This window comes from Schistocerca cancellata, chromosome 9, assembly GCF_023864275.1.
Source record: "Schistocerca cancellata isolate TAMUIC-IGC-003103 chromosome 9, iqSchCanc2.1, whole genome shotgun sequence".
NCBI classification, from domain to species: Eukaryota; Metazoa; Arthropoda; class Insecta; order Orthoptera; family Acrididae; genus Schistocerca; species Schistocerca cancellata.
Genome location: NC_064634.1, coordinates 139,363,211 through 139,387,456, shown reverse-complemented (window position 1 = coordinate 139,387,456; position 24,246 = coordinate 139,363,211). Strand labels below are relative to the sequence as shown.

Genomic DNA, 24,246 nt, shown 5'->3' with positions numbered 1-24,246 from the left:
ATCATGGATTTTATCAATGATTTCTGGAGTCGTAACCTCTACAGGGCGTCCAGAACATTGTAATGTTGTTACTTTAATTTGGTATGCTGAAATCGGTGCTAATTGACAATGAAAGTGGGTTAAAAGCCGTGATCTGTCTGGGGACGTTAACCGTGGATTACTGGGCAACTGTTTCATCAGATATTAATATATATATAAATATATATATATATATATATATATATATATATATATATATAAAGGAGAATTTAAATAAAAAGAAAGAAATCAGTTTATATTTGGAAATTTATTTTAAGGTTGTTCCTTGAAATTTCAGCATATTATACGTGAGTTATAACTGATCTGGTGCCTTATTTACGATTTAAAAAAATGAGATTGTAATCTTACGGAACACACAAAATATGGAGCCAAGATTGGGAGACTGCACACAACACTGCATTCATAAAATCACACACGAAGAACATTGAAACATCAGCAAGAAGAAATTAACCACAACCAACTGATTCAGTTTTTACCCAAAGAAATTACGTTCATACCACAATTCTGTCCGTCATGTAATTACCACACACTGGTATACTAAATTCATATTAACTCTTTGTGAAGTCTTCGCAAAAAGAATAGCTGAGGGCTACTTTGATGATTACACCACATGCTCCACGTGGTCAACTTGGTTTACACAAAGCGTACAACTCCAGAATAATTTTGATAATTAAAATACATTAGATCGAAAAGCAATTGACAAAAGAAAAACCTTGAACTGGTTACTAACGTCTTACTATTAACCTGATGGGTCAAACAGTTATATAAGCACGTGGTACTGGTCTCGCAAAGTACACCCCACGTGGGTTGAACATAAAGAAAAGTATAAAGAAAAGTTGCTATATTAAAAAAGTATTCTCAAGACGAGACGTTATAATCACACAAACATTCGCATTTAAGATTGATGAACTTAGTTAGAGTTACTGATCAACACGTAGTTCCACTTTACTCACAAAGTAGTAACAAAGCAACTACCGCAAAATAATCTGAATTTAACACGAGAATTACACTCCGCTGCACTTTAAGATAGCATTAGATATTTTAGAGCTAAACCTGAAATCAAGGTGATTAAATTTTCAGTTAGGCTGAACTTAAGAAATCCATTGTCCTACGGACTTAACAGACACGCGCTTAGCCGGAGATCTTACCACTTCAGACGCTCGCCACGGCCACCCTGCAACTGCCTACTGCCGAGCATGCTTCCTGGGGGCGGCTCACAAAGATCAACGGAAGTGGCCAGAGGGGCAGCTTCCTATACCAACATGACAACGGACGGACAGGACCATACTAAGGATAGAAACCTCTTTGCTTTTAGGAAGCGTAGCTACCTGTTCCGACGTTGGTCCTACTGTTCTCTAGCAGACAGCCTTGTCTGCTACCCTCAAGCATGCAACTAGAAATACATATGCTCATTCATCCTCTCACACAAAAGGGAAGGGGGATGACAGTATCTTATCATATACAGTATATAAAAGAAAGCGGATGTAGGTTCCGTATGAGACTGTGTGACATGAATTACATATAAGAATTACATATAAACTGTGCTTTAAAGTGTAGTAGTGTGACATATCGTTCTTGTTTATGTGTAAAAGTAACACGTTCCACTGCTCAGTCTTCTCCCAGATAGTCAGAAACGCCACAGTACATTTAGAAGAGGAATTTATTCCATAAATGGCAACAGATTTAAGAAATTAAACATGAAAGGAATCCAACAGAGACCTTTCATAACCCCAACGCTCCGGGAAAAGACTGTGCAGGGAATTTTCTGGCCATGCTAGGACATTCCCAAGCAGGCTTCTCACACCCTACTTAAACCAAAAGTGTAAAAGAAAAGGCAAAAGGACACCAGCTACTTGCTAAAACACAATAATTTCAACACATCTTTAGAATCTACCAATTTCAAACAGAAAAAAAAGAACACAATCTGTGACACCTATTTAAAAGGTAGTGTAGACCTAATTCGGTCAGCAAGTAAAAACAATGGTTCCTGTGTCATTAATATGAAAACAATTTCTGGTTGTTACCCTTATGGAGTTCACCAGTATTTGCTCATTGCAAGAGCCAACTGATCACAGGAAAATTTATGACTGTTTATTAACAAGCAAAATTTATGAAAATAGCAAAGGTGCCACAGCAATTAAAAAAAGAACATCAAATAACATCGGTATTAAAAAGCAGAACATAACAATGCACAATCTGCAAAAGCAACAAAATGATAAGAGAAAAAACATGTTTTACAAAGTGGTTATCGCAAAAAATTTTATATCGTATAAAACTAATAATTTGTAGAATTAAAATAACTATGTGGCACTCATTTAATCACTCTACTATATTTCAATTAGCTAGCAAACAATGAGCACTGTGTCATTATACTGAAACTACAATAATTATGTGATTGTTACCCTTAAGGGGTTCCTCACAGTAAATATGCCCCATGCAAAGGCTAATCGATCACAGTTCAATGAGAATAAAAAGCTATCTGACTGATAAACGAAGCAATGCCACAGCAATGAATTTACGAAACAAAATATCACAAATCTAATACATCACACAAAAACAAACATTGATAAAACAGTACAATAGTCAACATCTAAAACAAAAAAAACACCTATAAATAAAACACCTGCAAAACACAAGATTCAAAGTCTAAAAAAGATAAATAGAACACCTGCAAAATACAAGAGTCAGTCTAATAAACACCAATAAATCGAACTCCTGCAAAACACACGAGTCAGAGTTTCTCTGACAGAAACACACGTATATGCACTGGACTAAGAACCGTATAATCACTGTTCACTGACACACTCAGTAGTTCCACTGTTCCGAGGCACAATATAAGGGAAGGGGGGGGGGGTGTTCGTCGCCGCAGCTGTCAGTAGGGATTTTTTTGTCCATCTGTTGCGTGCGATCCCGCCGTCTCTGCCCTCTCATGAAGTTTCTCCCGTGTCACGTCATCTCGATTTGGTTCCATGTTTGTGTTGTCAAATTCATGCGGTATCCTCGTTTGACACGCCAGGTTGATATTCCTGGGCAAGGATGACACTTAATGGCTCTTCTTTTGTGCCACCCTTAGCGACCAGAGAACATCGAACCATGATTTACTGTCGCTTGACAGTGGGCATCCGTCAGGAGATGTTGATAGGCGTCATTGAAGTCTGCCAGTTACTCTGGACAGTATGTGTCAAAAGGCTCCACGCCCTTTGTGTTGTTACATTCTTGGGTTATCCTCAATTGGCTCGCCGGTTTGATATTCCTGGGCAAGGATGACACTTAATAGCTCTTCTTTTGTGCCACCCTTAGCGACCAGAGAACATCGAACCATGATTTACTGTCGCTTGACAGTAGGCATCCATCAGGAAATGTCGATAGGCGTCGTTGACGTCTGCAAGTTTCTCTGGGCAGTACCTGTCAAAAGGCTCCACGCCCCTTGTGTTGTTTCACCGCGGCCGTCTCGTCACGGTCGCGTGCCGCGTGTGGTGCGTTGCCAGCAGATGGATTTCCGCGCGGTGGACCGCTCGCCCATCTCAGGTCATCGCCTCGAGGAAGGGTCGCCCGGGGCGGCCGCCCATTAGCTCCAGGTACAAGGGAAAGTGTTTGCCGCGTACCTTCTTTTGTTGTCGGCCGCGCTCCCAAAGTGGCCTGGCTGACAGCGTGTCCTGCTGGGAAACCCGCCAGTTTACAACTAGTCCGGCTGCTCCCGCTGTCTCTTAAGAGTTTTGCCGGTTCGCTTTCACGTTCTCAACTGCATTCACAGAAATTTTTCATCATCCTTATGTGATTACACAATGTCATACATAATACCACTTAGTATTGTCTTTCACAATTTTTAAGAACAAAGTGAGACTTAATATTTTTTTTCAATAAAAAAATTAGATGAATCGACAATATAAAATAAAATTTAAATGACTTGACAATGTAAAAAAAAATAAAAGTGAAATGACTTGACAGTATAAAAATAAAAATTTAAATGAACTGACAATATAATATTTAAATCCACATCACTAATGTGGTTCACTTACGTTTTAATAAATCAAATGCTATTTATTAATTCACTAAAAATGAATAGGATTATGCCTTGTGCAAGTATAGGTCAGGACAGCATAGGGTTCACATGTTATTTACACACACATACATGCACACCTGTTGTCTATTCTACAAACTAACTACCCATAAACATGCATTACTCAATATTCTACTTCTATCCACTACTAGTTAAGCCAATAAGCTACTTCAATGCTATTTCAACACCGTGTATATACCACTACAACATTGTTCTAATTCGTCCTCTTCTTGACGCTCGCGGCATACGTCTTGTCACATGATAAATATGGAGAACTTTCCTTAAACATACACATTCAAAAGAACAATGGTTATTTACACGCCAATTATACATTTATCATACTCATATATTCACACATAAAACAGTAAGAAAATTTCACCTAAAATTACGTTATCACAACAATTAATCACGCAGATGACTCTGAGAAGGTTAAAAATATTTGCATTATACAGGTTATATTACAGTTTCTTACCCATTTTGCTGCGATTTCGTTCCTTCTTTACGTTACCTTTCGCTTCCAAATCAGTTATTTCGCCTGTGGTGGTTATTCTGGATTCATTTCTCATGAATGGCAAAATTGTGGTCACCTCTATTCTGTAAAACAGTATCATCTTAACATATTGAACTTACAACAGACACAAAAGATCCGAATCCTCCTGTAGTTTAAATGACAAATGTTTTGCTTTATCCTTATTACCTTAAACCAAGCTTTCCTTCGTTCCCATAATCAAAATTATTTAATCATCCTCTACCTTCAAGAGGGAAATTTCCTCAGTACAAATCATATAGGCTGCAGTGCATCCTGCACCAGCGAAAACAGTAAGCTGTAATGCTCACAGCATCAGCAAAACACACAAACGTCGCTTTTCTAGGACAAGTATTAACGCAGAATAATTTTTTTAGGCTTTGGCTCAACATCAATCAAAACTACAAAAAGGATCCATATTTCCGTTCCATTCTCAATTTGCTGAAAAGCTGCTCGTATTTGACTACCACAATAATGTTTCAGAGCCACGTAAATTACACAAACCACAATTCTTCTTTCACCTTGAAGGGAATCAATATACTTACGAAATCCACAGACAGCACTTTACGTACTCAGCTATAAAGAACAAAAAAAGACATATATCATCAATATTAACATATCATCGCATATTGGAAGCCAATGGTTCAACAATCGTATTATCGCATCCTGTTTTCAAGATTCCAAACTTACTCATTCCTTTCTCAGAGTTCTCCTATCTTAAAATATTCATACAGCATGCATACTATAGTAAGAGATCCTCATTTACACTGACAGATATAGAATAGTAATAGATAGATAGTAGCACTGAAAACAGAAAATCGGAAACACGGCTACTAACAGCTGGGGACCTGGGTTTGCCAGACCCATAATACCCACAGATCGGATGTTCCCCTGAGTTTATGCACTAATTCAGCAACGATCTTGCTTTCCTCAGGAGCGACTCTTTTCAATTTACACACAAAAAAAACATAAACAGCATTTTACTCGTTCACAAAGAAACCTTTTATCTTCACGTTTGAATCAAACTAAATCCTAATTGCACAAGAAAAAAAATTAAAACATCACTTCAATCCATCACATAGAAACATCTTTATCACTATTTTTACCAACATATTATTCAAAATGCATGTTACAAATTTAAACTAATCAATTATTTCTCCTCACTGTCCTCTCTACTTCTCACTGTCCTTTCTACTCATTTGCCATGTCGCTCATTTGTTCCGATTGGGCGCCTTCTGCGCTGATCGTTTGTCATTGCCGGTTTCGTTCATTTCCATTTGCTGGATTATGTCTAGGGTTAGCCGGCCGAATTTCGACATCATGAGGTGCTCCGCCTACAGTCCTATTCCCACCGTGTTCACCGTGATATCGATTCTGGTTGCCGTACCTGTAGCGTTCACGATCTTGTCCACGTCCTCGATCATTTCTGTTGTTCCACCTGTGTTCGCGACTGTCACCCCAGTTTCTATACGGCCTGTCCCGATTATTGTTCCGTTCGCGTCGCGACGACCAGTCACGCCGTTGATTAGTACTACGGCCACGACTGCGATCGCGCTGCTGTGCCCCGTAATAACTTTGTGCCTGATTAGGCGGGCATTCTGCTGTATTATATTCCAAATCTTGGAGAAGTGTTTTAAACGTTTCCACGTCCTCTTTGCATCGTCCCGCAAGAATGACGTGCCGCAAGTGCATCGGCAATTTGGTGATGCATATCCTAATTAGTTCCGCAGGCCCGTATGGGTCGTATAAAAATTGATTTGCCTGCAGCATGTGGTCGAATAGACGTGCAGGGCTGCCGAAACCAGACTGGTTCAAATTTGGCAGCATAATTATGCCATGTTTGACCCTATCTTGTGCCGCTTCCGACCAATAGGCGGACAGAAAGGCTTGTCGAAACTCCCGAGTGGAGTTGCAGTGACGCGCTGCCGACCTCATGCGAATCGCCGGTTCGCCTTCCAAATAGCCACACATATATTCTATCTTATGTGAACTTGCCCAGTCGGGAGGAAGACAGAACTCAAATTGCTCGAGCCATGCTCGTGGATGTATTCCTTTTTGCGAATTTCGGAATATCTCAAACTTTCTCACCGTAAGGAAATGTTTGAAATCAAATCCCCGCATTTCCTCCTGGCGAGGCCCTTGAATGTTTCTATTATTCTCATGTCTGCCCCTCAAATTACATTCTTCCCTGTCGTCAAAATCTCCCTCGTGGCCGGAGTCCCTCTCTGCACTGTTCGTACGGCTATTTTTAGTGCTATTGGCGAGTTCGGAATCACACGCCATGCGGTTTTCCAGATGCGCCACATGTTCTTGTAATTCGCCTGTTACAGCTTTGTGTTGTCTGTTCACTTCAAACTGTCCCTTCTGAAATCTAAGAAGTGAACGCACTTCTTCGGTCTCTGCGGCCGCTACCGGTGTAGTATTGTTCTCGCTTTCCGTCAGCTTCATCGTGCCTACAGTGTCCGCTAATGCCGCAATCTTATCATCAATTTGTCTCTTGTCCTCCGCCACAGTCTGCTTCAATTGTTCTACTTGCTGTTCCAACGCGTGGATCGCTAAACTGTTGTCCGCTATTGTGTTGCTAACGGACATGGGACAATGCGTTTCCGCCTCTTGAACCCTCGAGATTACCTGCTTGTGTTCCCTTTGGCATTCTTCCCTCAGCTCTTGGAAATTCCTAAGCAGCCGTTCTTCGCTTTCTTTAGATTCGGTATCGCCCCTCCGCTTGCTCTGTTCTAAAGCTTGCAGTCGATCATCGATTTGTTCAAATGTACGGCCTAATTCTTTCATAATATCACTTTTTATCTCACTTGCCAGATTGTTTATTCTTTGTGAGATATCATCGGACACTCTCTGCATCGACTTGTCGACTTTATTTGTCTGCTGGATTAGTTTTTCGTCTATTTGTTCGCCTAGCTCGCGGATCGATTTTTCGGATGATTCTTTTTGTTCTCGGAACGATTTTTCTGATTTCTGCGTCATTTGTTCGCCTAGCTCGCGGATCGATTTCTCGGATTTCTCTGCGTTTTCTTTATTTTGTTGCAATAAGGCTTTCATGAGTTCTGCTACATCAATTTGGTTAGTTAGAGGCAAATTAATTTCTGGCTCTGATGTGAGCCCGTTCGTGCTGTTTTGCATTTCGTCTGAAGTATTCCCCATTGCATTTTCGGAACCGCCCGACGCGTTAATATTGGAAATCAAATTATCCCCTTGGTCCATGTTGCTTAAGTTGATGGACCGCTTACTTTTAGCTTGGTTACGTGTTTGCATTAGTGCAATTTATACTCAGTACGCAACACACTAATCACAATAAATGTGTCCCCCAAAAATTACGACAGTCACACGAAAGATACCCAACCTAGTACACACTTTTTCACACGCAAAACAAATTTTTATCTTTGATCGAAACAGTGGAATTTACCAGCGAGAATAAAAAAACACAGACATATAAAACACACAAATATAAAAAACACAACAAGACAAACAACACAACGCCGATCAACAACGCCGTGAATCTTTTGAAAGTCTGCTCGGAAACAACGCAGAAGTTGTTTGAGCGCTGTAGGGAAAAAAAATTAAGATTATAACACGCTCGCAATCTAACATTTCAGAGATTCCAGAGTCTAGCGGAATCACAGAACAGGGTCGCCATGTGTAATGTTGTTACTTTAATTTGGTATGCTGAAATCGGTGCTAATTGACAATGAAAGTGGGTTAAAAGCCGTGATCTGTCTGGGGACGTTAACCGTGGATTACTGGGCAACTGTTTCATCAGATATTAATATATATATATATATATATATATATAAAGGAGAATTTAAATAAAAAGAAAGAAATCAGTTTATATTTGGAAATTTATTTTAAGGTTGTTCCTTGAAATTTCAGCATATTATACGTGAGTTATAACTGATCTGGTGCCTTATTTACGATTAAAAAAAATGAGATTGTAATCTTACGGAACACATAAAATATGGAGCCAAGATTGGGAGACTGCACACAACACTGCATTCATAAAATCACACACGAAGAACATTGAAACATCAGCAAGAAGAAATTAACCACAACCAACTGATTCAGTTTTTACCCAAAGAAATTACGTTCATACCACAATTCTGTCCGTCATGTAATTACCACACACTGGTATACTAAATTCATATTAACTCTTTGTGAAGTCTTCGCAAAAAGAATAGCTGAGGGCTACTTTGATGATTACACCACATGCTCCACGTGGTCAACTTGGTTTACACAAAGCGTACAACTCCAGAATAATTTTGATAATTAAAATACATTAGATCGAAAAGCAATTGACAAAAGAAAAACCTTGAACTGGTTACTAACGTCTTACTATTAACCTGATGGGTCAAACAGTTATATAAGCACGTGGTACTGGTCTCGCAAAGTACACCCCACGTGGGTTGAACATAAAGAAAAGTATAAAGAAAAGTTGCTATATTAAAAAAGTATTCTCAAGACGAGACGTTATAATCACACAAACATTCGCATTTAAGATTGATGAACTTAGTTAGAGTTACTGATCAACACGTAGTTCCACTTTACTCACAAAGTAGTAACAAAGCAACTACCGCAAAATAATCTGAATTTAACACGAGAATTACACTCCGCTGCACTTTAAGATAGCATTAGATATTTTAGAGCTAAACCTGAAATCAAGGTGATTAAATTTTCAGTTAGGCTGAACTTAAGAAATCCATTGTCCTACGGACTTAACAGACACGCGCTTAGCCGGAGATCTTACCACTTCAGACGCTCGCCACGGCCACCCTGCAACTGCCTACTGCCGAGCATGCTTCCTGGGGGCGGCTCACAAAGATCAACGGAAGTGGCCAGAGGGGCAGCTTCCTATACCAACATGACAACGGACGGACAGGACCATACTAAGGATAGAAACCTCTTTGCTTTTAGGAAGCGTAGCTACCTGTTCCGACGTTGGTCCTACTGTTCTCTAGCAGACAGCCTTGTCTGCTACCCTCAAGCATGCAACTAGAAATACATATGCTCATTCATCCTCTCACACAAAAGGGAAGGGGGATGACAGTATCTTATCATATACAGTATATAAAAGAAAGCGGATGTAGGTTCCGTATGAGACTGTGTGACATGAATTACATATAAGAATTACATATAAACTGTGCTTTAAAGTGTAGTAGTGTGACATATCGTTCTTGTTTATGTGTAAAAGTAACACGTTCCACTGCTCAGTCTTCTCCCAGATAGTCAGAAACGCCACAGTACATTTAGAAGAGGAATTTATTCCATAAATGGCAACAGATTTAAGAAATTAAACATGAAAGGAATCCAACAGAGACCTTTCAACATTCAGCATCACTTGCGCCCATATGGCCATTCCGAAAATTTTGAAACCACTTATAACTGTTCTAATCGAAAGTGCAGAGTCCCCGTAATGTTTATCAAGCTTCTCTTTAGTCTCCTGAGGACTTTTGCCATTCATAAAGTAATGTTTAATCACCACACGAAAGGCTTTTTCGTCCGTTTTTTGACAATCACTCGACTTCCTTGATTCTCACGGAAGCCAAACACAAAGAAATAGACCAATATGGCTGAAACTCGGTGTACGTTCTTTCCAAAGATGCTACTAACTAAACATGACCCCGATACGCGCCGGTGGTGCCATCTCTCGGACTTCACAAACGCCCCTCGTAGGATGGTCGGTGGCAATGGGTCAGTCCATTTGCGGTCAGAGACCCTTCCCAAGGTAATACTACGCAGAAGCCGCCTGGTCAGAGCTCTGCCTTTCTAGTCCGTGCTTTAGTACAGAGAGACTCTTCCTTGTGGACTTTTATCTGGACTCCAATTCAAAAAAATGGCTCTAAGCACTATGGGACTTTACATCTGAGTCCCCTAGACTTAGAGCTACTTAAACCTAACCAACCTAAGGACATGACACAGATCCACGCCCGAGGCACGATTCGAACCTGTGACCGTAGCAGCAGCGCAGTTCCGGACTGAAGCGCCTAGAATCGCTCGGCCACAACGGCCGGTGATTCCAATTCCTGCAACAGTATTTGTAATTAGTCTTGGAGAAATAGAAGTTAATTAAATGTCCTGTTTGATGCGTTACCTTGTTCAGTAATCATGTCTGCTCCTGCAGCCCACCCCTCCAGTTTACTCATCCAGTCGCCATTCCCTTGGGACACTTCTTTGCTCCAGCGACATACCATAGACTGCAGCTAGAATTGCCGAAGATTTACCGTAGTTCTTTTAGGAACGGCGGCTCCTATCGTCTTTTCCTTGTTGAGTGATTTTAGTTGATATGTTCTACGAGCACTTACTTCAAAACGTCATGTCGGCGTCACAGCGAAGGCTGAAACAAGGAGCTGTACTACCAGCTTCCTCAGCGGAGACTGAATCCAGTCTCAGGCTTATCTGTACCATCTTCCTTTCAGTTCTAATACAATCACTGAGCGACCATAAAGACGGTTTTTGATCTCTCCACTCACTTTACCTATAACCAAAAATAGCTAGAATTTTTCGTCAGGTCGGTTGCTGAATACAATGAACACTTCTCCATACGCTAGTTTTGATTCTGTTCATCTTTTGTTTGTCAGTAAAGCTTTGCATTCGTTAAAATCTGAGATGAAACCCTCTTTAATTTCGTAGGAAGTTCGTAGCATTGTTATTGAACCATCAAGAGTCTGTCGCATGTCACACAATCTTTTTCAGCGTATACATGTCCAAGACACAAGCTTTCAGACTATTCCCGTCATTAATCATGGTTGATTCACATGTAAGAAATTTTAAAACATCTTGGACATTTTTTCGTCACTAGCACCATTCACTAGTTTAGCGGAAATTTTTAGTTTATGAATTTTAAACTATTAAGACACTTCTTGATGCAATAATTTACCAACAGCCGTATGATTTGTAGAAGTTTATTTTATTTTATGAACTTCTATGTGCTACCAGTTTCGGCATTACATTGATTCCATCTTCAGGCCCAACTCGTTATAGTCGTAAAATCGCTATACACGGAAGGAGCCATATAAATGGATCCGTGAATCAATCGTCGTGCAACAGCTCTTTGTGTCGCCTGGCCATTTTACGACTATGACGAGTGGGACCTGAAGATGGCATCCATGTAATGCCGAAACTGGTAGCACATAGTTCATAAAATTAAATAAACTTCTACAAATCATAAGACTGTTGGTAAATTATTGCATCAAGAAGTTCATGCCAGCCGTCGTCCCACGATCCATAATGGATCAACGAAGATTATTAAGAGACTAGTCGCAAATGCTTCTTATCTACTTTATCCTCGAGCAATTTCGAAATACTCTCCTTTTTCTATTACATTTGCCGACACAGCTCTTCTTGGAGTTAACTTTTCTTTCCTGCTGATATTATTTTTGTGATGAATCACCATCCAGATCCAAGGTCTGCAAATAGTTGAATTGCACCTCTCCTTACCGTTGTGTATGAAGACGTACACAACACAAATTCTTTCTCAGTGAAGAAATCCGTATATTACGAAGCTGTAAGACATTAGTGAATGAAAATATGAAAAGAAAGTCAGTTTCTTGATGTTATCACTGACGAGCTGTGAACTGGATACTGATAGCGTGTCCTACTTGGAGAACGCAGTGAGAGAGAAACAAATCTGGCCGTCCCTTCTGTTGCAGATGGCCTCGCTGTTGCGGCAGCTGCTGCTGGTGGCCTCGTTGCTGTCTGTGGCACACGGGGCGCGCATCCTGCACGTTGTTCCGATCCCGGCGTGGAGCCACTGGCACATCTTCCGGGCGCTCATGTGGGAGCTGGCGGACAGGGGCCACCACGTCACCATCATCACGCCGCTCGCAGAGAAGGAGCCCCACCGCAACTGGACCATGGTGCCTGTCGCGGCCAACCTAGACATCATGCCCAGTAAGTGGTGCACACCTCCAAGCAACTGGGATTCCATTTACTACTTCTTCTTATTGTCACATGAAGCAGTAGTTTTTATCACCTAACGATCCATTTCGGTGTATCTTCTACATGGTAAGTCAATGCTTCTTCTTCCTGTTCGGGAAGGGGGAGGGGGGCGCTGTTACCGCCATCCTAATGATTGAATAGGTCCGTGACCCGACTCAAATGCAATGGAAATGCTTTTATCATCTCACTACAGCTATCTTAGGACATGGCGACAACTATACGTTCACTGCAGTTCCGGGAAACTTTGATAACTACAAGCACTGCAGCAGAACCTGTGTGTGTTGCTACATCAGAAATGTAACAATGTAACTTATTTGCAGCCACGGTCTGACTGCAATCAGAACTGAACTATATGTTGATCTTGTAACACCTCCGTTTTATAATTTTCGACCCGATCTGATCTGATCGAATAGCAGCCCAATAATTATTAATGCGACCGTGTACCTATTGGGGCTGGCAATCTGAATTGACTGCTACGGAGTTGTTACTTTCCAGTTTTTCCTTCATAAATGCTGTAATAATGAAATGTCTGGTAACAAGAAGAACACCAACACAGTTTCACTAATCAAGAACCTATATTCGTCTCAAAAACACAAAAGGAGGAGACAGCCACTGCCTTCGTCACACGCTAATCCAATCACTGCAATCCAACACTGCAATCCAAAACTGCAATCCAAAAATGATGCCGGCGCGGTAGACGCGAAACCAAAATATCGGCACTAAAAATATCACTGATCACTTCGTAATTATACTACTTCACTTTCCCCGTATTATTCTAGCACAAAGGGGTTAAACCGCGGCGATGGCCACTCCCTTTGTCGGTAAAACCTTGCATTACAACAACTGCTGCCTTCCGCACAGCTCGGCCCGCCACACGGGACTGACTCAACTCACACTCGCTCTCGCAACACGACACAATCGATTGTTTGCCCTATCGACCTGTGCCGAGTGCAAACTTATAGTAAGGGCCTACGGACCCCTTACAATGTGAACTTCCATCCATCCTAATGGCCATTACAAGGACTGGCGAACCACTCTGTTCTATTCCTCAAGTCGGTCAACAGCTGCGACATTTGTCCAACAACATCTTTAAGTTAATTTCTCATTGGTAACAAGTATTTTGACTCTTCCATAAATGATAACGCGAAGAGTCGTGCTTGGGTAGCTCAGTTAGTAGACCACTTGCCCGCGAAAGGTAAAGGTCCCGAGTTCGAGTCTCGGTCCGGCACACAGTTTTAATCTGCCAGGAAGATTCATATCAGCGCACATTCCGCTGTAGAATGAAAATTTCATTCTAGAATGGCAGCTTTCTTTAAATATGGATGAATGAAAGATAGTTCCTATTGCCCAGAGAAATAACCCAGAAATAATTGGCCGATTACAAGAAAAGTTGTGAACATCTTAAGCAAGTCACATCGTACATTTAGGGGTAATAGTAATAAGTAATACAGAATTAGATTTGCCAAGACTAAAAACTGAAAAAGCGGATTGGGCGTTTTATTTAGCCTGACATTTGCTGCCGTTTGTGAAAAGTGCAACACAGAGAAGGAATTACCCGAATAGCACCGCACTTGGTGGAAGTGGTGATGGGTGTGCAAGCAATACGTGGTAAGTTTAGCAGCGAGATGGGGTACACGAAGGCCGAGCAGAGCCCTCGTGTCGGTCAGACATGGTCGATGTTGCGCCCAATGTAATCGGCGCAGAGCTGCCACAGCAGGTGGAAACAATACAGTGAGTGCCAGTATGCCTCGTCCACTTCGAAGGGAGCCATGTCGGCATGTGAGAGAGTTCGAACGGGGCAGTGTGATCGGTCTCCGGGAAACGGGGTTGTCATACCGTGACATTTCGGCTCGCACGGGACATGCTGCTTCGACAGTGGTGTGTGTGTGTGTGTGTGTGTGTGTGTGTGTGTGTGTGTGTGTGGAAGCAGTGGATAGAGGAAGGTCGTACGCAACGACGAGTCGGAACTGGTCACACATGACTACAGCACTGGAGTCATCTTGTCCGTATGGACATCACGGACCGTACAGCGTCATCCACAGTGTTGGCTCGTCGCTGGAGCACTGCAACAGGTGTGAACTTGGTATCGACGGTTCGTCGGCGTCTGCTGCAGGTTGGACTGGTTGCACGCATGCCATTACGTCGGCTTCCATTGTCCAGAAACCACAAGCTCCTCCGAGTGCAACTGGAACGTGAACACCGTCACTGTGGTGCTGAGTGGCAACATGTAATCTTTTCGGTTGAGTCCCGCTTCAACGTACCCTACAGTGATGGCCGCATACGCGTCCGGCGATACTGTGGTGAGCGCAACTTGGACGGCTGCATTGTGGAGCGGCATAGCGGACAAACAACCAGGTGTGATGGTCTGGGGCGCCATTGGTTACAACAACCGATCTCGCGTCGTACGTATTGCAGGCACTTTGAACAGCAACCGGTACCTAACGGAGGTTGTGGAGCCTGAGCTACTCCCCCTGCTTCAGGCATCTGCACAGGCCACATTTCAACAGGACAATGCCCAGCCACATATTGTGAGGAATGTACAGGCCTTCTTCGAAGAGCGACGGGTACCATTGCTTCCCTGGCCTGCAGGCTCGCCAAACATGTCGCCCATCGAACATGTCTGGGATATGATCGATTGGCACCTGGTGCGTCACGGTCCTCCAGTAACTGGTGTCACTGATTTGTGGACTCGGATACATACTGCGTGGAAGTAAATCCCTCAGGAACGTATTCAAACCTTATACATACAATGCCACGGCGTATAGCAGCTCTAATTGCAGCATATGGTGGCCACACGACATACTAAATAGTAGTGCTCAAAGGACAGGTACAGATTTGAAAAGGTAATCATTCGTTACTTGTCATGCACCTAACCTTTAGTATTAAATAAATTGAATTCATGCGTTTCCTTCTTGGTGTTGCAATTTCCACAAACGGTACTGTCTTTCTAACGTAAGTAGTCATTCGGATATTTTCAGTCGTTTATTAATAATCAGTAACTGTCGGTATTTTTTGTGTGCTCAACCTTCAAAAAGAACCAAATCAGTAAATAGTGTTATTTGGATTATGATACCAATTAAGTGCTCAGTCTCCTAATTGCTCAGTCTTATCCGTAAGATAAACTTACATCAAAATAAAGTAAAAGTTCATTAAAAAAATTATGATTATCTTGTTTTCTGGGACAGTATACGATAAGATATTCAGTAACGCTGATCATTTCTACTAACCTCAAAAAGTAATAGCAATAATAATCTTTGGTTAACTGTTAATATTTCTCATTTGGACCCATTTGATCCAGAACGTTATTTTTTTTTGCTATTCGCTTTGTGGAACTCTTTACAGGAAAATTTTAAGTTACACAAATCATCATCTTTATTACTGTGTCGGTTTGCAATTTATTGGATTCCTTTGTCGACTGCGAGTTTAGGAAAGAGAACACCCCATCCACGTTGGCCATACGGCCTGAACTGCAAAACAGTAGACTGCCAGTTTCAAAAATTCCGAAGAGAAGTCTACGTTATATTGTGATTTAAGATAAACTGGCCACTTTTCATACGACAAAACTTTTAAAATCTGGGTCTCCTTTTTTTGCGTGAATTTCGTAACATTCTACCACTGATCAAAGAATTTTCTGTCGTCCAACTTTTTGTCCGCCTCGGTATGTCGTTTCAGCTTTGCGTGTCGGGCGAGTAGATTCTACCTGTTCCCGCCTCTATCGTAGAGCTGCGAGAGCTTCCTTGTTTGTCCTCAGTATCGTGTGAGTCGTTGTGGGCGTCACATCATTCTCTCTCAGCATCTCGTGTTTGTGACTCAATTTTGACATAGCATTGTGTTATACCACAATGTAGTCCATGGCTCCCTGGAATATCTCACGTCCCAGTATCATCAGGTTAATTTTTGAAAGTCCACGCGGCAAGAACAGCCAAGTTCATCAGAAATTCATGACTGGCTTGTGAATACGATCATGGTGACTACAGAACAGGTTCAAGCAGCTTACTTCGATTCTGAACTCTAAGTGTTTTATGTCTAGTGTCTGTACCTGCATAGGGATTGACTGGCTCCTTTCGAGGACAAGTCCCTTTCACTCACTGCAGTGGCTCTAACAACATGGTTCTTCTATCGAACACGGAGGTGAAATATACGAATGTTACGGTGTTTAAGTTCCGCCAAAGGTGATGACAGCTTCCTCAAGATCGTTCTGCTTTCGTTTGCGGACATAGGGAATATTCGGTGTGAATGCTGATCCGTTCAGCACGATTTACAAGTCTATATTGGATTTTGGGGTGCACTCAGCCTCGTGATGCCAATTGAGGAGCTACTCGACCGAATAGTAGCGGATTCGGTCAAGAATACCATCATAGCGACCGGGAGAGTGGTGAGCTGCCCCCACGCCCCTCCTATCCGCATTCTCCTCTGAGGATGACACGGGGGTCGGATGGTCCCCTGAAGACGGCGTGCTTTTATAATGGATCTCGATCCATGGACATAATGGTCAACCGAAATATCCACTCCCATTTACAGTTGTGTGGATATCAGATACATATAATTTACGCAGGACGAAAAGGAAGCTGTTTTGTAAGTAATGAAAGTGGACGACTTCGCACAAATTGCCCGCGTCGTATTACGGTCTTAAAATCCATTTATGAACATCGTAAGAGGGTCAGGTATTTTCCAATCTCTTTAAAGGTATTCAAGCATTTGTCGTAGCGAGTGGACAATTTACTCTCCAGATCACCATCCGACGGGGTTTTACCATAGGGAGTCCCCTCTCCACATCGCTTTTGTCTTGTCCGTAGAACCTCTGCTTCGCCGTATTGGCAATGAATTGTGCGGTTCGAAGATATTAAGAGGAACCTTCTCGGTACGAACGTATGTGGATGATGTAATTCTACGTCATATCGACGACATATCCTTGGTCAAGGACATACTAGATTCATTTTGTTCTCTCTGGGTCCGCATTAATGAACGGAAACCTACACCATTACCATTGCGGGGTTTTCATCACGTTTTATTTTCATGGCCTACAGGCCACAGATCTTTGGGCTGCAATCAATTGGCGGTAGGTGACGAATCGAATTAAAGGGTCAATTCGGAAATAAGATAGCCATTCCCGTAGTCTTCTTCACGAAACGCGGAGATTAATGCATTTTCAGCAAAGTGTACTGTGTTGCACAGATACTCCCCCTCCCCCGATGATGGCGCGAAAATTGATGGAACTGTCGTCGTTTCCTTTGGAAAAATATTTTTAGATTTCGATATGAAGTGTTTGCGAGGTCTCGTCCCAATATCTGAGAGAAGGCTTCAACACTGTTTACACCGTGTAACGTTTCAGCACGTACTCATTCTATTAGATCTCGCTGATTTTCGTGTCTTCGACCGGCCAGTCTGCCTCTCCCTGCCGATGTTGGCCGGATCAAATCCAAATTGTGACACATTCGCGAATTTTATAAGATTTCTGGGAGTCGACATTTTATCATTAACACGCCTTACAACTAGATCTTTACTTTTTCGAGTACAGCAATCCCTCTCCCCAGTTGAAATGGCCGTGCCATTAATATCACGGAAAACAGTGTGGTTTCACGTGTCTTCCTATTCTCCCAATGAAAGTCACTTTACCGTGGTATACGGTCACTCAAAATCTGATCTCAACTAACGAACGCCTCCATTGCATTGGTCTCAGTCCGACTGGTCTATGCGACGCATATCATCAACCTGATACGTTACGCCAAAGGCTTCTCTCTTGTGGACGGAAACGCTGGCACTGGATCCGCCGACTACTGACCTTCCTTGCCAAACCAACTGAAGCTGCCTTCTCGGTTGAACTTCTTCAGAGTCCAGACTTCTCCATTTTCCCTCGGACGAAGACTACTTCGATCGTATAGCTTCTCGGACACTATGCCCGCTATGTAGTTGCGTGTGATAACGATACTAACCCTCGTGTTTTTCGCCAATATACAGGGTGATTCAAAAAGAATACCACAACTTTAAAAATGTGTATTTAATGAAAGAAACATAATATAACTTTCTGTTATACATCATTACAAAGAGTATTTAAAAAGGTTTCTTTTCACTCAAAAACAAGTTCAGAGATGTTCAATATGGCCCCCTCCAGACACTCGAGCAATATCAACCCGATACTCCAACTCGTTCCACACTCTCTGTAGCATATCAGGCGTAACAGTTTGGATAGCTGCTGTTATTTCTCGTTTCAAATCATCAATGGTGGCTGGGAGAGGTGGCCGAAACACCATATCCTTAACATACCCCCATAAGAAAAAATCGCAGGGGGTTAGATCAGGGCTTCTTGGAGGCCAGTGATGAAGTGCTCTGTCACGGGCTGCCTGGCGGCCGATCCATCGCCTCGGGTAGTTGACGTTCAGGTAGTTACAGACAGATAAGTGCCAATGTGGTGGCGCTCCATGCTGCTGATATATGAATTGTTGTGCTTCTTGTTCGAGCTGAGGGAACAGCCAATTCTCTAACAAATGCTTGCTGGATGCGTGCTACATTTTCATCACTCGTTCTCGGCCGTCCAGAACTTTCCCCTTTGCACAAACACCCATTCTCTGTAAACTGTTTATACCAACATTTAAAACACCACCTATCAGGAGGTTTAACACCATACTTCGTTCGAAATGCACGCTGAACAACTGTCGTCGATTCACTTCTGCCGTACTCAATAACACAAAAAGCTTCCTGTTGAGCGGTCGCCATCTTAGCATCAACTGACGCTGACGCCTAGTCAACAGCGCCTCAAGCGAACAAATGTACAACTAAATGAAACTTTACAGCTCCCTTAATTCGCCGACAGATAGTGCTTAGCTCTGCCTTTTGTCGTTGCAGAGTTTTAAATTCCTAAAGTTGTGGTATTCTTTTTGAATCACCCTGCATTGTGAACGCGCACTGGAAGTGGCAGATGCTCCCATGTTTTCGTGCTTTATTTGAAAATCGTCAAGGAAATGGATAGCTTTTTTCTTATTTTTCTGAAGCCTTTGTAAAGAAAAATTTGTTTTCTTTTGAATCCCAGAATTGTGGAATTTATGTCTATTAATAACCAAATAAGGAAAAACATAAAAATAATAAATGAAATAAAAAAACTCAACCTAGTACCATATCCATGTGAGGAACCAGCACAGGAACAGACGCGGGGAAGTTGAGGGGGGGGGGGGGGAGGAGGGGGTCAGATACTTTCTCCGCTATAGTACTGGCTTTTCTCAGTCGTTACGTTCGTATCGTCATAAATGACATTCCACAGTTGAGATGGCTGTATGGGCGCGTCCCGAAAACCAATAAAAAGCTACCTTTTTTTCTAGACAAAATATCTACAATTTTTACTTCTTGTTCTCATTTTGCAACATAAGTCAACGTCGTCCACTAAACGTGCTGTAATTTGCTATTAAATTCATATCTCAAGGGTTTGAAGCCGTCTTTAGAAATCATGTACATGAAATTTGCAGCTGCGAATATGGGCAACCATCGGCTGTTAGAGTATAATGGAATGAGCACAATGAAAATTTGTGCCCGACCGGTATTCCTATCCAGATTTGCCGCTTGTCGCGAGAGGTCACCTTACCATTAGGCTATCCGAGCGCAGCTCACGGACAGACTTCAACTTCCGTGTGTCTACGACCTGCTCTCGCACATCAATTATGTGTATTCTCGATAAGTACGGCGTGTTCAAAAAGTCTCTCCGCAGTGCCGTATGATAGCCGCACGTGCCGTATGCCGCAGTGAATATACCGAAATGAAACTCAGTGAAATACAAGTTATTAATGTATTGAATATTAATTTTTACTTACAAATTTTCGCATTAAATGTTGATAGTGTCCGCCCTGTTGTTGAATACACAATTCAATTCATCTAATCATGTTTATAAACACAAGCTGTGACATTTCTTCTGTAACAGAAGCAGTGAAAGTGGATATTGCAGTTTTCAATTAATCAATGGATTTTGCACGGTTTTTATAGACAGTTGCTTTCGCTGCACCCCAGAAGAAAAAGTCGGGTGGTGTTAGGTCAGGCGATCGTGGAGACCAAAGTGCCTGTGAAATTACGCGATCACCAAAAACATCAGCAACCAGTGTCATTGAAACCCGAACTGTATGCGCGGTTGCACCATCTTGTTGAAAATAACCGTTGAGTATTTCACTTAACACAAGTTCTGCTATGAATGGGTACAGAATATCACTGCAGTAACGTTGTGCGTTTGTTTCATTGAAAAATATGGGACCCACAATCCGACGTCTAGAAACTGCAATCCAAACTCCTATTTTCACAGAACGAAGTGGTTCCTCATGAATACACAACGGATTTGCAGTACTCCACTTAGGAGAACTTTGTGACTTCATGTACCCAGATAAATGAACCACGCCTCATCAGTGAAAAACGTTTCGTTAAGAATATCACTTCCATTTTGTTTATCGAAATTTTTGAACCATTGACAATAATGCAGTCTCTTGTCATGATCAGTATTTTTCAGTTCTTGCACGACTATCACTTTGTATGGGGAAAAGTTCTAATTTCTTTCCCTTACAGCTGTGTGGGCCGTTCCGACACTAACACGGATTTCCTGGGCGAGTTTTCTTACTCACTTGTTCGGACTCGTGGACATTTTATTGGAAATATCGAGTAGTTTATCCTCAGACAAAACGCTAGAACGACCACTTCTTGGTGCATCTGTCACTGAACCAGTACTTCGAAATTTGTTAATCAAATCTCGCTCAATATCGCGATGTGGGAGTGTTGTCTCCGGGAAAACTGGATTAAATGTTTGACTAACTGAAACTGTGTATTTACAGCCAGCTTTGAACACTTGTTCGACTAAAAATACACGTTCTTCAATGGTTAGCATTTTAACAGTGACAAACGAAACAAACGAACAAAGGAACTAAACTTAAACGTTCACGTCAACACGTAACGAACACACCAACCATACTACCGACGCTGGCTGAGATAAACGAAACAGAAGAATGTTGGGAGAGTCCACTTGAAGGGAAGTAACCCAGGCAGGCAATCATACGGCATGCGCGGCCAACATTCATACGGCACTGCGGAGACACTTCCTGAACACCCCTACTACGCTATGTTCCTTTGGACATGCATGTGTGTTCCGGCTGGTAGGCACACCAGCCCCCATCGTTAACCCAGTGGGCTGATTCGATTTTGGACGAGCGCGCTTCCCTGTGTTCTGGAAGACGCTCAGCTAATCGGACGAGTTTTCTTTTTTTACTGTTGTTGTAGTAGTAAGTTTCACTGTTCTATTATGTTTGTCCCATTTATTTCTGTGCGTTACAGTTTCTGTGAGTTGTTGTTGTCTTTATTCCGTTTGAGCTAATATATACCCATTTGTAGAGTTGAAATTTTGATACTTACTGCATTGTTCGCTTTAGGTGTCGGGGTGGACATCTTTGACTACGGCAAGGACAAAATCGACATAATGAGCAGACTGTTCCACTACGGAGAACGCGCCTGCGAGCGGCTGATGGAGGAGGAGGCAGTACAGCGGCTTCTCAAGTCGAAGAGCGAGCGCTTCGACCTGCTGATCAACGAGCTGTTCTTCAACGACTGCTTCCTGGTGCTGGCCCACAAGTTCCAGGTGCCCATCGTGGGTCTCTGCCCCTTCGAGGGCGCGCCCTGGATGGACGACATGGTGGGCAACCCGACACCGCTGGCCTACCTGCCCAACATCTTCCTGGACTACGGCCGGCTGGACTCGCTGCTGGACCGCGCTGGCAACGCCGCCTTCAGCCTGCTGACCAAGCTGTACCGGCGCTACGTCTACCTGCCCAGGGTGGACGCCATCGTGCGCCGCCACGTGCCGGACGCTCCCAGCATCGCCCAGCTGGAGCAGACCACGGCGCTCGTGCTGCTCAACTCGCACGTCGCCTTCAACGTGCCGAGGCCGATGGTCCCCGGAGTCGTCACTTACGGAGGAATGCAGCTGAAGCCTCCCAAGAAACTACCACAGGTAATTCTCCTTCCACAGCTCAACTGCAGTCAACGATTTTCTCTGCTTTTGTTACAGCGCCAGAGGCCGAATTTGTTGAACTCAATTAACGCCCGGCCATCCTGATATAGGTTTTCCGTGACTTTGTAATGTCCCCACAGAAAATACCCTCTACTACGCACCAATTAATCATTGTCAATCAAACAATCCATATTCATTCACTTTGGAAAAGTATCTGATCTGATTTTCTCGTAACATATGCGGCGACAGCTCGACGACGCCAAAGTATTTTCTAGTGCGTTTATTCTTTGAAATAACAGATGCATATGTGCATTCTCCATGGTTGTTAGAGTGGTAACTAGGACAGCTTCTGGAGTATCTTTTGAGGGATTGACGTGTTTCTGAGAGATACATATTCTGCTTTTCTTCTTGATAAAGCGAGCCAATTAACATTTGTGCCGCTAGCGATTTGTTTGAAGAGAAAGAGACTGTAAAAGAAAAATAATTAAGGCGTGGAATCACCGGAGATCTGGATATGTAACGGAGATGGTTTTAATACACAATTTCCTTCATAAATGTTTGTGACTTTTTTGTTCTGGAGTGAATGAACGAATGAGTTTTTTTCTGAATCATTTGATCATCACGTTGGCCCTGTAATTAGTGGGGAAGTTTCAGCTGTGTCGAAGAGAGCCTGCAATCACTGAGTCTGTGTTAAAACGTCCAAAAAGGCTTCGTACACATCTGGAATTCGCAATCTTTCGTAAAAGGAACAAATTGTCCACACGATTGATTCTCCCGACTGAATGCAGTGTTTAACAGTAATGATAAATGTAAAGATCTCTTACAGCAAGCCAGCCGCTGATTACCAAGACGAAGGACTCCACCAAAGATTCTATTTGGCTGATTTCACGTAATGAAATATTATATTAAAAACTGTCATAGATAAAGGAGAGAAAGAGAGAGAGCGAATGAAAATAGAGAAAATACTAATAATCCTCCATTAGTCTAACTTTTCGCCTGTTTTATCACGGATCAGCCGACAAATGGGAGGCCCTTACTTTACTGTATAGATTTATGTGTGAAGTTGAAGGGATCTTAAAGGCAACAGATACACGTCTATACAGACAAGACATTACACAAAGTTAGCGGCTAGCTGCATTCATCATTTATTCTTACATGAAGAGACGGCAACTTATTATCCTTAACATTTAAAAAAAAATGTTAAAACTTCCGTAAATCGCTCCAGGCAAATGCTGGGATGGTTCCTTCGAAAGGGCACGGCCGATTTCCTTCCCTAATCCGATGAGACCGATGACCTCGCTGTCTGGTCTCCTAAAAAACTAAGAACAGAACAAGAACAATAAATGCCCAATTACAAGGCACTAAGCTAATCCCGCTATGGGAGTGAAAATAATTACAATGACATATGGAGAACAGACAATAACAAACAAGGACGTCAATGACTGGTAAACGACTCTGTTTAGGCCGGCCTAAACTGAGGTCCATAATCACAGGGTGGCCATGTCCAACAACTGTGTTTGAAGGTAGGCTGGACTGAAGACATACAGGCACGACCGAAAACGGCTGTCAGTCTACAGCGGCGACGATCTACATGTAATAGACGGTTAGTTGCTGGTTATATGTGAGAGGCATAGTGCCGCTTGGAGTATCCTGATCATGGCGTTGCGTATACATGCTGTGAGGCACTGTTGAGCTGACTATCGATAG

At 42.5% G+C, this 24,246-nt stretch overlaps 1 protein-coding gene across 1 annotated transcript in view; it reads left to right on the top strand.

Moving 5' to 3' along the window:
* LOC126101130 (UDP-glycosyltransferase UGT5-like) overlaps positions 1-24,246 on the top strand; it is a 181,339-nt gene that overhangs the window by 52,253 nt on the left and 104,840 nt on the right. The window contains exons 2-3 of the mRNA XM_049911813.1: positions 12,284-12,524; positions 21,962-22,539. Of these exons, the coding sequence (XP_049767770.1) occupies positions 12,284-12,524; positions 21,962-22,539 (819 nt within the window). The remainder of the gene's footprint in view (positions 1-12,283; positions 12,525-21,961; positions 22,540-24,246) is intronic.